This window comes from Rhipicephalus microplus, chromosome 3 (assembly GCF_043290135.1).
Source record: "Rhipicephalus microplus isolate Deutch F79 chromosome 3, USDA_Rmic, whole genome shotgun sequence".
NCBI classification, from domain to species: Eukaryota; Metazoa; Arthropoda; class Arachnida; order Ixodida; family Ixodidae; genus Rhipicephalus; species Rhipicephalus microplus.
In genome coordinates this window covers 247,457,491-247,475,175 of record NC_134702.1, presented here as the reverse complement: position 1 = coordinate 247,475,175, position 17,685 = coordinate 247,457,491, and the positions used below count along the sequence as shown (strand labels likewise).

Here is a 17,685-nt window from a genome sequence, read left to right as displayed (position 1 = left end):
AGATAGATAGATAGATAGATAGATAGATAGATAGATAGATAGATAGATAGATACGCTCAAAGTCATCGAAGTTTCCTCAAACATGCTTCGCATTTAAAAACAGCGGTATTGGGCCCAAGCGAACGTTGCATGCACATCGCTCTAAAGCCTGGTTCACATGCGAGCGATCTCGCTCCAAGAACGGAGTGGCAGCCACCTCGCGAGGCCAAAACAGGTTTCTACAGCGACAACTGATCGCTGCAGGGAAATTCGCCAGAGACTTTGCTCCCGACCGTAGCTCAGAGTGACCAGTGACGTCGTTTCACACGTGATGCCAGGGGTGGAGTCGAGGATTGGATTTGAGCGCTGCTGGAACCTCGCTCCACAGAACTCGCTCCGACTGAGTAGCAGACGACACCCCTCCTCTTTCCGGCTCACCAATGTCTCGCGCTGCTTTCAACGAGTTGTTCATTGCAGAAATCGTGAAACGACCTGTTCTTTGGGACGTCAAGATGGAAAATTTCCGTAAGAAGGATAAAAAAGCATTCTTTGGGAAGAAATTGCTGAGTTCCTTAAGAAGTCGCATACTTCCGTAAAGTAAATGTCGTCGCATGAACTTGTCATGTTGACTGATGAAGTCGACGTGGCATTGTTTTCTTTTCGTTGCTCTCGACGATGCTTTCACCGAAGTGACAACTGTGTACGGTGCCTTTTTATTTCAATAATAATATTACTACCTTCTTTCTCTATTTTTTTGCATTTTCATTCAATGTTACTCCCACGTAGCCGCATGGAACGCCTTACTTCTATGTCGCAGCAAATGTGTCTGGTGTAACAAACAATGAAATTTGGTGACAAGGGGCATAGATGAAAGGGTTCACACGAACGAGAGAGCAATGATGGGTGTTTTTTGCTACGGGAAGTAGCATTCCACACAAGTGACTGAAAAGGAATTTCGTGATGTGACTGAACAAGGAAGGGGCGCGAGGCTTCCTGTCACGGTTCGGGGAAATAGGGCGTTCACCTGGGGCCTCAGGCTCACTTGTCCGCGCCCTTTGCGACGCTTTTCACGCAAGACACAATTCCGCAGTTCAATTTTGCACGCAAGCACAATTTCGCACGCAAGGAACAACTTTGCAGCAAGTTTGCAGGCTGTCAATCGAGGTCCTGCCACACTGGTCAGCTGCTCTCCGTGACACTCAGTACCGGAATGCGTGGTTGGGTTGGCGAAAATAAATGTTAGGTCACGAGCACAACATACACTGCGTAGATAACAAAGAACAGCTATTCATTACAGACATCAGTGCAGCAACACCTGCCTCAGGGGCGTGCACCTAAATTACAAGGTGTGTTGTGTGAAATGATGTAATACTTCGGCCTTTCTGCTCACCACCACAGCATTTATGGACGGAAAGTCCCGCTAAAGCAAGAATCGCTGCGTTGTCCTTGACCTGGGTCACGCACAAGTGCATATACAACAGCCAAAGAACAGGGACGTACAACGAGCGTATCACGTATGCCGTGCTACCTGCCGTTGGTGAAACTTTTCCTGAAGTGATTTACTGCATCATTGAAAAACCTAAGAGGCTTACTATTTAGGATGGAAGCACACAAATTCGAGTGCCACAAGAGATGTAGACCATTCGAAAAATCTCGTTGAAGAGTGTGTTCGCATGATGACTGATGATTGATATGTGGGGTTTAACGTCCCGAAACAACCACATGATTATGAGAGACGCCGTAGTGAAGGGCTCCAGAAATTTCGACAACGCAGGAGCTTTTTAACGTGCACCCCAATCTGAGTACACGGGCCTACAACATCTCTGCCTGCGTCAAAAATGCAACCGCTGCAACCGTGATTTGATCCCTCCACCTGCGGGTCAACAGCCGAGTACCTTAGTCACTAGACCACCTCGGCGGGGCAGTGTGTTCGCATATGCCACAGGGTGACCACAAACACGGCCGAAGCTGATCACTGAGAGTTTTTATATAAACATTCACTTCGATTTGAGCGAACTGGTACAAAAACTTAGGTAGGAGTTTTACGAGGTGCGTATAGCTGACAGAAACCTCGTTCGGCGTGTCAATGTTAAATCATGAAGAAAGAGCGATGAATCGGAGAAACACGGGAAGTGCTGAGAAAAACAAAGCACGCTCGTAGTTCTTATGCAGCTGGAACAGCTCTCTAATAAAACCATGTCAGCGAACTATATATTTTGCTTCTCCGTGGTCAGTTATATGAGGACGCAACAAGAACATTTAGTTTAAAAACCAAAACAAAACAAGAAGCATCTTCAAATGCGGTTTATTTGTGATATGATTCACGTTACCCTTAGTTCAATCAGTGTACATACGCTTGAAAGTCGAGGGGCTATTGATGATAAACCTCGCAGCAGAGGGGTGCCAAAGAAGGACACTCGAAGGAGAGCGTGGTTTTTTGATACCACTGAAAACAGCGGTTAACCCGTGCCTTCCGCGGGCAACGCTGCCCGCCAGAGCAGCTGGCGTCGCGCAACAGCAGCGGTAGCAGCGGCGCATTTGCAACGAACGCAGGTCTGCGTGTTTTCCCGCCGCTCAACGCCGCTGCTCGGCCGCTCGCATGTGAAACAGGCTTAATGCTCACGGAAAAAAACCTGACTTCACACGCGACATGGGCTTTTACAACGCTTGAGAACTAGTGTTTGTCTTCTCTGCTACTTGAAGAGTAACTGCATGTAGACAGACAAAAGATGAGTATACTCACTTTTACCCGAACGTGCGTGGCTGCCGCTCCAAGCACACGCACGTTGCACAAGCACTCGTGTTTTGCGAGTACGCCACACACGCAAAAAAAAAAAACTAAATTGGCATACCAAAGAGCAGGCTCGCTCAACCAAGGCGAAATAGACACCAACAAATATCTAAGAAGCACGTACAATGGTACAAATGCCTCGGCTCCTTTTCTCTAAGCGCGGCCGGCGGCGGCGGTCATACACGGAACTGCCTCTTTTCTACTCTCTCTCTCTCTCGTGCAGAGGTCGCCGAAGGGGCGGCGCCCTGCCACAAGATGTACGGTAATCAACAAAGAGCACTGGAAATTTCACTTGCTTTTTTTTTTCTCGCCACTTGTACTCTCCGCTCACTCATTACCAGCGTATTTCCCGCCTTGTGCGCTTTACGCCAACAGGTCGTCAAAATTTACAAAGAGATGCTTGTCAAAATGATGGCTCGTTTTAAGAGTAGATGTATGTTTTCTCTAGTATAAACACACGACAGAATAATGACGTGTCGTTATTGTGCCTCATATATGTGCATGATTTGTTTTTATTTCAGCAATCTCAGAAGTGTAAACGCAGAAATCACAGCAATATTGGTCAGAAAGAAAGACGACATTTTCGCATCGAAGTCACCCAAGAAACACCATCGTCTTTAAAAGCGATTGCTCACGCTTCATCATCGTTCACTGGTCGCCCCGTACATATAGACACTGCATGTTAAGCTCCTACATTCACGTACTCACAAAGAGACGTGTTAGTTTTGTGCTACATTTTTGCCCATCACGGAGGGATCAATCATGATTAATTTTTCAAAAAGGCTTTTATTTGTTAGTATGCTATAGTTCATGAAACGTTCACTACAGTTCATGAAAAGTGGTGACATATTGTAAAGTAATATAACTTTTGTAAAAAGAAATTGGGCTTTTCATTACAGTGTAGCATCCGCCCTACAACGCACTGGCCAAACAGCTTCAGTGGGTAGGTGGCAATGATGCCTAAATCATCGTCATCACTTGAAACAACGCCATCGTCGTCAGCAGTAGTTGGTTGGTTGGTTCTTGAACATCATCAGTAGGAAATGTGGTCTAGTTTGACTTTAATGCTTTTTTTTTCTCTTAATGAGTTGAATCACTAGGCCTGACCCATCCATATTTGATCATTTTTTTTCGGACCACAAAACATTGATTGCGAAATCGGATAACTACATCATGATCGCGAGTCTTTGTTTTGTTTACACTACGGTGATGATGTCAGGGGCCTTTTGGAACGTTCCAACGGGACAGCGTACTTTGGCAATATGCCGAGTGCTTCTTGCACAATAAAAGTCGACTTTTCTTTTCGTCTGGTTAAATATTTGCCGGTGCTTGTGCTACGTACTTCTAACGTCATCGAAGCACAGGAAAAAGCACTGAACGCGCGAGCAAGCTTCAATCATCAGGGAAGCTCTATCGCTGTCACAAGCTCTCAGGCGTGGCGTGTCATCGAGGGGCGCCAGAACCTCGTCACCGAGGCGCCCCTACCACTGCATCACAAGCAGATGAGCTCCGCATTATATAAAAAAGAAACTGTGCGTTGCGCTGTCACGGAAACGTTATAGCATGAAGCAACCGACTCATGACTGCATTTGTTTCTGTCTACGCAGGATTGGCAACCCCATGAAAAGAAAGCAGGTGAGCCAAACCTTGTATACATCTGTGAAAAGCAAGTACACGATCATTCTTTGATATATTAGCTAAGTACTTATTCGTGGAGAAATACCGTTGGTTTGCTCGGTATGTACTTTGCAAGTGCTCGTGAATTGCTTCTATAGAACATTCAGGCACTGATTTTGTCGGGACATGAAAAGCCTAAACAAGCTCGAGACCATTTCTGACGCGTTGCCCATTGTTAGAAGCAATAGTCGAAGATGGGCAGACTTACAGTGATTCAACCCCATTCTTCACGAGCTACGTCAAGTAATGGCAGTAATGTCTTCAATGAGATAATGCTCGTTGTGTCAACTTTCCAGGCATTGAGTGGTGTACTCAAGAGGCCGGTCCAAATGACTCGTTCTTAACCCTGGCGCACACGTGTACCAATAATGGAGAATCTCCACGTCACCAATAGCAGCGACAACTTGGTGTCCGTGCGGAGTGACGCTTTGTCGAGGCTCTTCAGCATCTTTCTCTCGGTGCACCAACACTCGGGAGACATCAATACGCCTGACAAGCAATGGCTATTGGAGGACCCGAATAACACGCTCGGGTAAGTACTGCGCCCTAATACATGGTGCGAGCCTCTGAGCTCAAGGCTTATTATTTCTTGAGAAATCTCTGAGAGAGTGTTAAATATTGACGGCCCTTGCCTATATAGTTTGTAGCTTCTCGTCACTACAGCGTCGTTCTATCGTGTCAGCATAAGTCACGTTCAGTCTTTCAGTCTTTTATTGAAGCACTGTCGTCCGCTAATCACGGCGCCGAAAAATGAAGCGCAATGTATCACACCTAAAATAGCGGAAAACCTGCAGTCTACGTGTGATGGCACGGACGTTGTAAGAATAAGAGCTTTCGAAAGCAAGGCTACTTTGAAACCGCGGATAAATATTAAGGCGCACTTATTAAAAACAGAGAAGACGAAATGCGGTGAATGCTGGCGTACATATTCTTATCCTTGAGTAACTATTTGTTGCTTCAAAGTGTTTGTATACCTAAATATAACAACTGACAGCTGAATTTAACTGTAAATATTGTATGGCATCTTAGACTTATGTAGCTTGCTAACAATAATGCACCAGCGTTATAAGACGTAATTCTCTAAACTAAAAACTGCATGTACGCACATAGGCGCCTCAAGCCTTCTGACCTCCAACATCAAGTGTGTCAGCCTAATTTGTATAGGACAGTAATAAGCTGACGTGTGCCACATTTTGCGCACTGTGTGGCTACCACTTACGTTTTCTACTTTATCTAAACAATCACAAGAACTGTACAGTGGCATTGTGCCCCCGGAGACCACAACATACCTAAAAAAGTGTACATTTTAACGCGTATAATAAGAACTATCTGGCTGTGAAGAGTTCCGCGCCTCGTTTAATTCTTATCACAATAAACTACTGTGATACGCATAATCTTTCACTTTAGGAAAAATAAGTTTAGATAATTCTGCAAAAAGCTCTGATTCACTGTGGGTAAACATCAATGGCTCTTCAATTATATGTTGAATTTGCTTGTATGAGTGCTGCACAGCTACGGCGTATGGCCGCTATCCAGTTCGACTATCGTGGCAACACGGAACCAAATGTTTAACATGGCGATGGTTTGCAGACATATTACGCCTTCTTTATTACTTGCTTCCTCAGAAATATGCAGTTGCTTCTTGAATGGAACACAAACATTTAACACCTCTTGAAGTGGCGCACGTGTCACAGCCGCACATAGACTCTAGCCATGCGCTATTCACTGCACTCGGATGTTGCAGATTCTCTAAGCGCGATCGAAACATGAATACCGGAGAGAGTACACACATTATACTTTTCACAACGTCAAAATTGCGAAAATCCATCTAACAACAGCGTTGTTGTGAAGGTACCGATGAAGTACAGAAGAAGTTGGCAGAGAGGCAAGAATGGAAGTCGTAACTGCGAGCTTCATCGCTCGTACCAGTTCGCTTCGCTTGTCGAGCTCGAGTGAGTTGGCGGCATGCTGTAGTTCATATTATCCACCGTATTTGGGCAACATGGAAAGCACAAGAGAAACTGCACTTTTATTTCGATTTTTCCTCATGAATAAGACATAACAAATGCAATGAAATTGACTCACGAGGATAAAGAAACAGTAACGCGCGAGCAGACGTGAAGTGCAAGTCGCTACTCGTGAGTTATAAGCTCATCGTTCGTCGTCATCGTCGTCTCACTCGCTGCGTTGACAGCCTTTTCCGTTCGGTGAAAACTCCTCGTCGGCAAGATAATTTTTTTCAACGTCACTGCTGAAAACAATATGAGCCAATCCGTCCTGCGAACGCCCTCTACAGCACACACACCGAGTCACTGGCCACGTTCATGCAGGCTCGAATAATATCTCAGTTTGAGACCCGTCAACAAACAAATCGCTTGCAGCGTGCTGACATCAATCAATCAATCAATCAATCATTTTATTTCCATTAGATAAGGTGGAGGACAGGACTAAAAGCTCAAGAGCTTGACAAGGTCCTGACCCCGTTCACAAGTTGACAAAGCAGCAGGAGTGCTGGTCATTCATGCACAACAAATATGAAATTTCTTAGATTTCTTTCTTAGATTTCTTGAACGCTCTTGCGTTATCACTGTAAATTGTTGTACACAATCCTCATCTAGCTACACTTCTTCGGAAATCTGGTATAAGTGCTTCCGATGACGTCTTCTTTACCAACTCCAGTTGTATGGCTCTTGTTACTGCACTCATAAATATCACAATGTAGAGCTTTGTAATTTTGCTGCCTTTCTCCTATCGAGCATTTAGCGGTCCAGCAAAGTGTATACCAACTGTGTCGAATGACCTCGCCTGTGTTATCCTGTCAGCCGGTAGTGGTGAAGTTTCTTGTGCCATTGGGCAGAATTAAACCTCCTACATCTGAAGCACTTCTTTTTAACATATTTCACCATCTGTCAGCCACGCACAATCCAAAACCTTGTTCTTAGATGTGTCAATGTTGCCGCTACACCACTGTGCATTGTCACTTGATGGGCGTTCAGAACTAGGAGTTCTGAAATGTGACTAACTCTTGGTAAAACACTTGGATGCTTTTATTCAAACCTCAAATCACTCCACTGAAGGCTCCCTTTTACTCAAAGGACACCTTGATTGTCTTCGAAGATGTTCGTGCCGTACAGATTCATGTCGTCATATATTTGTGTCACTGCATTTTGTAACGTTTTCTGCTCCTGCTTTGTCAGCACAAACTCTGCCTTGTTTAACTTCTGTGAGCGAACCTGCTTTCCTTTCTTTTCGTCGGTTTTTTATGTAACGCATCACCAACGCGGTAACTAGTAACGCTTCCTTGTGTGATCCAAACCTGTTCCTATAAATTACCTTTCTTGATTTGTGGTGGTAGTAAGCTTGCCACGGTCTTTTCGTCGTCTTTGTTGTCATCACTGTCTGCTTCTTGCATGATGTCATAATCAGGTCTTTGTGTCATTATTGATCCACGTGGTGTTTTTCAACCATAACTCACTGTTCAGCAAACATTTCATCTTCGTCCTTCTTGTCATCGAGTACGCAGGATTTTTGTTAGCCTAACGTATTCTCATTGACTCTCGTTGGACTTGCTCTTGATTTCTGCTGCGTTGTTGCGAACAAACAGATCTTTCCCCATGGTTGACTTCATAATACAATTTGAAAGTCAGTCTAGAATTTCACTCTCCTTAGTTTCCCGATGAAATTCTATGTTATATGACTAGCCAATCTGACTGATATTGTGGCAGCCAACAACTCCATTCTTTCTAGTGTAATCTTTTTAATTGGAGCGACTCTACCTTTTGCAATGAATAAGTTGGCTTCAATGCCTCCATCTGAGTATTCTGTTACAATGTATGCTGCTGCTTCATTCAGCAATGAACTTGCGTCGGAGGACACATGTAGATTTGATGCTTTCACTTCACCTTGCCTGTTGTCATAGCATCTGGTAATGGTGAAGTCACATAAATGTTGGAGCTCCTCCAACTAGTTCTTCCAAGATGATTGATGCTGGCTTGGTAACGGGTCGTCCCATTTCAGAATTTCCATCCAAATTTCTTGTCGCAATATTTTTGCTCTAAGTGAAAATGGCAACGAAAAACCTACAAAGTCGTATAGCCTTGCTGTAGCTTTCAACGCCTGTCTTTTTGAGAGTTGTCACATGTCCTTGTCAATTCGCCGTATACGGTCGGGAAAGCCCAACACGTCGTCTACCAAATTCCGTTTCAGTCCCAAAATTTTGATTTGTCCCTGTTTTCTTATCCCTCAATCTAGATCCTCTTCTTCTTCATCAAATAGTTCTCTTTGTTGGGCGTCGTTCGATGTTCATTTTTCTTAATTTATTCCCGCATTACAAAAAAAAATGTCTCTTGCTTTTTTGTATATCTTTGTCGACGTCGAGTATTCGTTGGCTCCCAGTAATACGTCATTGACGTAGAATCATTTCCGTTGTTGAGCCACAATTGCAGGATATCTCTCTTCAAATTTATCCAAATGACGTAATTGCTCCTCTATTTTTGTCATTGCAGTGACGATCTTCATCTCACACTGCAAAACTCTTTCAAATTCCGCCTTCACGTCTGCTTCTTCGATGAGCGGTTCAATCTGTTCGTTAATTTGCCTTAGCGTCTGTGACATGGTCTTCATCTGGTTTAGAAGCGTCATAAGTTGCGCTCATTCGGCATCTTCTAATTTCTTATCGACTGCGCTCATAAGCGTTGTCACAATTGCTCGAATCGTCTTCCGCTTCTTCGATAGGACCTCTTTTTTCATGCTTAAAGCGTGTTGAAAGAGATCTTGCCTGTGTATGTGCGTCTCCCACAGTCATCGGTCGTGGTCCTTCCCTCGACGGTACGTCGTTGAGCCAGACGTTACTGTTTCGTTCTTCAACCCGTTGGTGCTAATGGGGTTGAAGTCTTTGCGTCTGTCCTCAAATATCCTGGTCACGGCACCATGTTTCAGAAGAACCAGATAGACCACAGAACCGATACGTCTTTGGTTTATTCTTGACAGAAAGAGATAACGAAAATTTATAGACCGTGCCCAAGGCCACTACTTCTTCCTCACTTCCAAGCTCCAGCTTCAATCTGTCTTCGATAGGATCCTATTGAATAAAGTCCTATACTATGAAATTCTTTAAGTCACTCAGCATCATTCCAAATTACTTCTCTGGAGATCACAATGCAGGTGTCGTAACGGCTTTTGTTAACAAAAAAGTTAGTGTTAGTTTTCTACAAGAATCAATATACGTTCTATTTTCTTTATAATATTTTATATAAATGACAGTGGTAACGTTTTACTTACTCCTGATATACTTTTCTTCACTGACGACAAATGTTCTCATTTTTTCAGCCACAAATTATGGAAGCTCGAAACCGTTGGTAATAATAGACTTGATAAACTTTCTCTTTGTCTCTCAGCGAACCACACCATTAAAAGCAAATGCGTTGTCTTTAAACCCGTGAATAAACTTCGAGACTGTTCTATTTGTATCAATTTTAATGACGCTGCAATCAAATGACTTCCGTTTTTATGTCTCTCAGAGGTGTTTTGATGGAAAGCCGAGTTTCATGCTTCATGTCATGAAGGTTAGTTAGTTCAAGCATCTCTAGGACATCTGGGTAATAGCTCAGGATTGTGCAGTCAGTTCCTGTTTGTTTGAAAAGTCGTTTGTACAACGCATTATTTCGAGATCATCTTAGTTACTACCTACTGATATGGGAATGACATGGTAATCAAATCTGATTCGGCTTATAACTCCACAGAAGCGAGCTGTTTGCTCAATAAAATAACCTTGCATACCGAGATCATATGGCAAATCTATTCTCAAAACATGGCCTTCTAAAAGCTACGGACTTGCATAATTTTCACGGAACTCATTTACAAGGACCTATATAATCTTGACCTCACGATGTGGATAAAAAATGAAAAAAATGACAAAAAAATTCATTCCTTTTTTTCAGAAGTATGTTACAACTGATTCTCAATACAATAGCAGGCACGATCAAATTAGAGTTCTCTTTTGTGGGACAGTACACCAAACAAAACAGTTTATACACTTAATCTCGTCCAGTATAAAAGTGCATCCTACCAAAATTACTATTCCGCGCAACTAAAAGTCTTTAGGTTGCATTAAAAATGCCAAGATGATGTACTAGCTTTCTAATACTTAATGAATTCATTTATACGCCTATTCTGTTGGACGTATCGTTTCGCTTGCGTATTGTAGGCATAACAATTTCAAGAGTTTTCGATAGTTTGCGCCACACCTGTGCCTGTAGGTATTATTGTGGTTAGAAATTGTATAAGCTTATATTAAAATCTTAGTTCTTGGAAATTACGTTGTTGTTTTTTTACCTTTACCTGCGCCAAGTTTACGTTTTACACTATTGCCCAAACTTATACAGGTTCTTAGTTGAGTGCTGCCTCACTGTGAGAGCATGTGTGAGTGACAAGGCCTTATTCAGGCCGACAATGTTCTACGTCTAGCCTGTCATCCAAGACTAACTACGTGCCAGGAATAAAAGTAGATAAATAGAAAATAATAGAACAATGAAGTTCAGGCTGGTTTTATGCGTGCGGAAAATATCACATTTCTGCGTGCAGAAAATAACATAACGTGCAGAAAATAAACATTTCTGCGTGCAGAAAATAAACAGGCCCATTACTGCAGAACACTTGAGTGCCTACTATACATAAAAGGCCGTTGTGTAGTGCCAAATATTCCGAAGTTATACTTCACAAGTTATAAAATTTTTGAAACGTAGAAGTAATAACTCAGGATGGTATAATAACTATATAAACTAGAAAACTTCTATGCAATAAATTTTATAGAACACACGTAACCTATCGTACTGGCAACATAGCACTCACAAAAAGTAACAAAGAACATAAGAGGTGCTTACGACATGCGCTGACTCTGAACTCAACTTCTTTTGTGCCTGTGTTTTTCTGTGTGTGCGCTTCCCCAACAAAGCGTCAGTAGAAAGTCGGCACATTTTTCCTGCACTTCTTCGATCCTTTTTCGTTTTTTGTGAGTGCTTCATAGTCCTAAGCCTGAAGTGATATGAACTTGCTCAGTTTATCCATTATAAGACAGCCTTCTTTGTTTTACACCGGGTGTAGGACACATTTCCTAGAGATGAATCAAAATTACGCATTGCAAGCGTGTGAGGCCGAAGTTGTGAATACACTCCATTTATAAGCGTTTGAACTAAAATATAGCCATACGAAGAAAACCTATTGTGTCGAGTTATTTCTCCTATCCGCAGGTGCTTTTTATGATTCATTAGTTATTTCTGCCATACTATAGACGGTGCGAGATGTACCACTTTAGCACTTCTCTGTATAGTAGGCCTGCTGCTCAATAGATTCGGCTCAGGTTTTTAGTGTAATCCACGTGAAGCTGAGAAAAAACATGCTTTATAATTTGCTTTTTTTGTCTAGAATGCTGCACAAGGTACATTTGTTTCGCTTTTATTCTTCGAGTGAACCCTTCAACTTTTTTTGAGCATGGTCAGAAAGCGCTGCTAATCAGTACAAGGGGCTACCAACAACACGCGAGCCAAATATTATAGCGCAGCACGTTACCTGCGATTCAAAATAAATGATCAAACTCAGCTAAAATTTGACTTCTATTCTATCGGCAAAGGATAGAAGCTCAAAATTACACATAGAAGGACCATCAGCCATTGGTTGGTTTGAACATGGGGCGCTCTGTCATTACAGGGATGCCGTGGGATGCCAGGACTTGTCCACGCGTGTGTGCTCGACCACACTAAACAAGCCGTGCATTAGAAGAGAAATAAAAGTGAACAATTGCTCAAGGGCACGAGGTGCATGACATATTTGCTTTGCCCATGCCACCCCCCCCCCCTTTTCCCCTTGCTTAGCTTTCAGCGCATTTGTCAGGACGAGAGAAGAGAAACTGCGATTGCAGTGTGCGACAAGCTTTTGTAACTCCACTCTGACCGGACGACTTTTTAAAATTTGTGCGGCATTCACTTCGTGAGCCAGTAAACTCTTTCAGTGAATCCATCCCATGGTTACTTCAAAAAGTGTTTTAGGGCCCCTTTTAACATTGCATTTGTTTAATGACAGTTCCTCACGATATCTGTTTGCTCCTTCCTTTACGTAATGCCTTAGATAAGGCCTCTAAACGTCAAAAAAGTGCTGACGTTGTTGATGATAGCAACACTGTCTAAAGCAAAATAAAAAAAAAACGATTGAAGGTAGTGGCACACAGAAACGGGAGCATCTTTATCTTCTTGCGCAGAATTCTGGCGATGACGAACAGCTCCTCATCGGCAGTTTCATTGTCCGCCACTTCCGCCGTGCCTGCAGAGTTCGGGGCTCCTGTGGTCGTGGCCCCTGCGGCCCTCCGCGATGACGTAGAGATGCTGCTGTCGGTGATGCTGACCACCGCGTGTGTCTTCCTCTGCTTCATGTTTCTGCTAGCCATCAAATGCTGTGCCAATCTGTGCTGCATCGACCTGCTCTACTGCATCGCTCACTGTGGTCGTCGACCGAACTTGGCGTGAGTGTCTGGTTACTTGTTTTCTCTACGATCCGTTTGCGTTGTTACGCAAAATGTTCTAGGATAACCTTATAATTTCACATTAAGAAGGCAAACCTTCATGCGAAATGAAAGGAAACTTATGATGTACTGAAGCGTTCATGAATAACGTAATGTTCGCCAATTTATTAGTGTTTACTATTAGTAAATAATAATAAGAGTAAGAGACCAAGCACTCTGCTCTGGGGCACTCCATATAAAACAGACAGCGGATCGGATGACTCTCAGTATTTTGAACGAACTCTCTGTGGTTGGTCTCTTAGACAGAAAGCCAGTTTCTAAAGTAAGCTGCAAGGGCCATCTTCTAGTTCATCAATAAGCTTACTATTTGATAAAACACCGAAATTCTTTATAAATAATTGTTACATCAACCCGGACGGATCCACAAGGAAGACATTAGAAACTGTGAGCAGGTGTTTAGGTGTGTTTTAGTAGAAAAAGCTTTGTGAAAACTAAGTAAGCCGAAACAAAGTGTGCTGTTACAAGCTATATACGTATTAATTTTTAAAAATAATCTATGCTGAAGTAGCCCACAACATACTATTGTAAGTCATATAGGATGATAATTTTTTACAAGAGTGCCATCGCTTTTTTCACTGCAAGAACAACACATGACCAGAGTCAATAACTCTGCAGCGTAACTTAGGACAAGGACAATTGAAGCATAGGAGCTGTAAAAACAGCTACAGCTTCCGCTTACCTTATAAAAAAGGATTAGTCATATCGTCTGTACTTGGTGAAAGTTTAGCTCTAAGTAAAAGCAGCATTGAAAATACACCTGGAATTGACAGAGTATCGTATGCGGAGTTGCATGACTTAGGGTAATGAACAGTAGTAGTATCGATTATATTAAAGTATCCAACAAATTATAAACCAGCATCAATTTAAATAGTCGGTAATATTGCGTTATTTTATTTCATATACTCTTCTTGTAGACGTTGGCTCTAATTACTTTTTAATTTTAAAGGCTCAAAACTATTGCCGTGCGAAGCGAATAAACACTTATTGCATAAACTCAAAATACCAACGCATAGCATGCTTCACCTTTACGTTAAAGTTTTTCAGCATTTCTTCATCGTTTCGCGCGACTCTTTTTTCATAGCGCGAGATACCTTCTGACATCCACTAAGATGTTCGTTTTCCTCGAAATGAAATAGCTGAGGTAAGCAGTAATAGTTCATCGAAATGTTTTTGAATATGATGCTTTATAAGGTACGCTGTGTTTTGCTAGCCTGCATGAGCAGCAGGGCGTTGCGGCACGTGCCTTCTCATAGTAGGTATACAGGTGCGAGTATAGTGTCGTGAATAATTATTTTTTTCTCACCCTCCCTGTGCTCACTCTGACACACATCAGAATTGTGGCATCTCACGTCAGACAAATCTGCGCACACCTCCTTGGCGTATAGCAGAAGAGCACGAAGATAAAGAAAAGTTGCGGGTTTATCATGATTATAATTTTCTATCTATGACACACGGCATACATGAAGCATAACAGATGTGCCGTGAAAAGAATTTCCTCCTCTCTTTAACGCATCATGAAGGGTCGCTACATGTATTGAAAAAGTTAACCTCATTATTGATACGGCTGCGACGCACCATGCAGCTCGAATCCCGGCTGCGGCGGCTGCATTTTCGATGGAGGCGGAAATGTTGTAGGCCCGTGTGCTCAGATTTGGGTGCACGTTAAAGAACCCCAGGTGGTCACAATTTCCGGAGTCCTCCACTATGGCGTCTCTCATAATCATATGGTGGTTTTGGGACGTTAAACCCCACATATCAATCAATCAACCATGCAGCAGTAACAACAGTTCTCTAACGCCTTCCGTTCTTGAAAATCTTTTTTTTTTTCAGTTGTTGTAGCCTACAAGCAATTACGATTTAGCGATTCAACATAGGATATTTTTAAACTAGAGCTAGTGTGAAACATACCTAAATATTGACACCAAGTACAGTGTTATTTTGCCTTTTTCCTATTGTGTCTGGAACTTTCACAAACTTTTATCTTGGACGCATAAAAATCCCGCTTTAGCATGTAAATCGGTGGGTGGTTCGGAAATCTGTATTAACAGCTGCTCCCCGGGCTCGTGAGAGGTTGCTCCTCAAATTGTGCGCACAATATTGCGCCGGAAGGGGGGGGGGTGAATTGTGCTTTTCAGATGTAGCTGTAGAATTTAATAATTTTGCATTATGTACGTCTAATCCTAATCTAAATGAAGACATCGAGGAAGGAAAAGGCACAGAATTTACATCAAGAACTTGATCGCAGGACGCCAGACTCAAAGATCGTACAGCCTGTTGTGGTGCGATTGCTACCAGATCGCGCTTCATTGGAGCGGCTCTTGCACGAAGAGGGTAGCGGCAAAAAGGTGGAAGCATCGCGGATGGAGAAGAAGAAGTTCTACAAGCGCAGTGTGTGAAGGATTCCAGCCATGTCCGAGCATATGCAGGCAACGGAAGGCCAGTCCTGCAGTCTTATGCGAACATGTTCGCATTGGCGCAAGGGCTATGCGCAGACGCATAGGAAAGCCAAATTTGTGCAGGCTATATACTCAGCTCACATATTTAAGTGATAAATGACATAATGAACGAAGGATAAATGGAAATTTGCAAGTGAGGGCAAACGTAGTGTTCTGTACGGGAGACTTCACCAGCTGCCCAAATAGATGAGGAACGACACTGCTACTGTGCCAATAGCACCCATTTAATTTCCCCTTCAGGTGCAAATTACGATGAAATGTCTGTCGGTGTCTAAATTTTGCCCAACATAGCTGTAATGCACTTCATATTACACTCAAATAAAAAATTTAAGAAATTTGTTCTGTATGGCAAGCTTCGCTAAATAGTATTTATTAGCATATGTTTCGGTGCCTAATTAGTTTGCGGATAATCACGCTCAATTTTTTACACACAAAAAGGAAATGTTAGGCTTGAAATGCCCACACTGTTAGTTGTTGACTGCGTTCACTTCGAGAAAGAAAAATAATAAATAAAAAGTTGGCTTTGGAACAAAGCACGTCGAGCGACCTACCGAACATCTTAGCGTTTTCATGGAAGCAATCGGCTGCAGTCATTCGCAGTAAATTCGGGTTAAATCAAGACACCTTCACTATACAAATGGTTCAATTCACGCTATGCGCAATGTATCTTGTTCTTTCTTTCCAAATGGTCCGAAAAACTGGCAAAACACGTCCGCATATGTGGCCGCCGCGCCACAAGGGTATATAGCGCTTGCGACCATCGTAGTACACACTACACGTATTCCCAGCAACGTTTTCCACCAAGGACATCCCCTTTTACCCATTAGCGACAAGCTAATATACCAGTTTTTGTGGAGGAAAGTGTAAATTTAGGCGTCCGTCTTCTTTTTTAGACACAATAATAACGAGACCTAACTGATAATATTGCAGAAAAAGTAAAAGGAATGGTACTAAAAGTAATTGCAATGTCTCTGTGAAGAAAGAAAAGCGAACGATAAGGTAGCTTGCCCCTGACAGGATCCCCACCTGGCACCTTCAAATAAGACGTCCTATGCTCCACTAATGAGCTACGGTGGTTGCCATCTCCGTCAGCAGCAGCAGCAGCAGCAGCAGCAGCAGCGGCCGCGCTGCAGTGGCTGCAGCAACGGTGGCAGCAGCCGCCGCCGCCACCGTCGCCGACGCCGTTTGACTTCCCACTCCAGGGAGAGGCCACCCCCATGTACCCCTGTGACCTCGGGCCTGTGCTTGCCGCTGCCCCTTCATACCCGCAAAATTTGTAATCTCATCTACTCACCTATTTTTCTGTACCCCTTTCTCGCGCTTGCCAGTCTGTTATTTTTAATAAGCAGCGGTTGTTTTGCCATCGTGTTGCGCGCCCTGCCTATAATCATATTGTTACGTAAAATGAAACGAGACGTGACTATTAGCAATTGCATTGGCACCGATCAAGATGGAGCATAGCATGCACAGCGGAGAGCCAGTCTACTTCTTTGCTGTCGTCTTCTGATCGCTGGTATGTTTGAAGTTTGTAGTTTGAAGTTTGAAGTTTATTTTGCTTCCATTACAGAAACAAGGAGCAGGAGCAAAAGGCTACAAAGGCCTGACAAAGGGCTCCCACTCCTGTTGGCACTCAGCATCAGCGGTACATATGGCAATACAAAATTCATCACAGAAATTCATATCAAATTAAAGATCATATAAGCAGTATACAGACCATCTGATGAATAATACATGATAAAAAGATAACATGTAGGTTAAATCAAATCAATCCGGATAAGCAGCCCGGAATACCAAAGAAATATGCATAATAAACAGTCGCATAATACATAAGATTATTATTATACAGAATAAAATATACTGACTTCAGTAAAATATAACATAGGCAACGAGTGTGAATGGCATTATTCATTTGTGAAAAAAAACAAAAAACATAACAGTATGACACGAAAAAGATACGCATCATACATATTCCAATTGATGATTTATAATATACAGTTTCATAGATTTTTTCGACATAGTATTAAAATCAAGGGGGCTTAGGTGATTTATTAAATGCGGAACCTGGTAGCCTATATGCTGCCGGCCATAAGCTGTTCGGAACTTCGGTATTACCCTAGTTTCATTGCGTAGAGAATAACGACATTTTGATTGGGGTGATTTAGCTGTGTAGAGCTTGTTCTTTTTTATATGCTGAAATATTCTATAATAGT

General features: G+C 42.7%; 1 protein-coding gene across 2 annotated transcripts; it reads left to right on the top strand.

Moving 5' to 3' along the window:
• Positions 1-3,783: 3,783 nt before the first annotated feature.
• On the top strand, positions 3,784-15,812 carry LOC119159844 (uncharacterized). 2 transcript variants are annotated; one of them, XM_075888669.1, is made up of 5 exons: positions 3,784-4,302; positions 4,378-4,405; positions 4,744-4,979; positions 12,699-12,959; positions 15,265-15,812. In XM_075888669.1, the coding sequence occupies exons 3-5, from the start codon at positions 4,816-4,818 to the stop codon at positions 15,413-15,415; spliced, it is 576 nt and encodes a 191-aa protein (XP_075744784.1). In that variant the 5' UTR covers positions 3,784-4,302; positions 4,378-4,405; positions 4,744-4,815; the 3' UTR covers positions 15,416-15,812. The 2 variants fall into 2 exon arrangements, with proteins under 2 accessions (XP_075744784.1, XP_075744783.1); XM_075888668.1 differs by having other exon boundaries at positions 3,786-4,405.
• Positions 15,813-17,685: the final 1,873 nt, after the last annotated feature.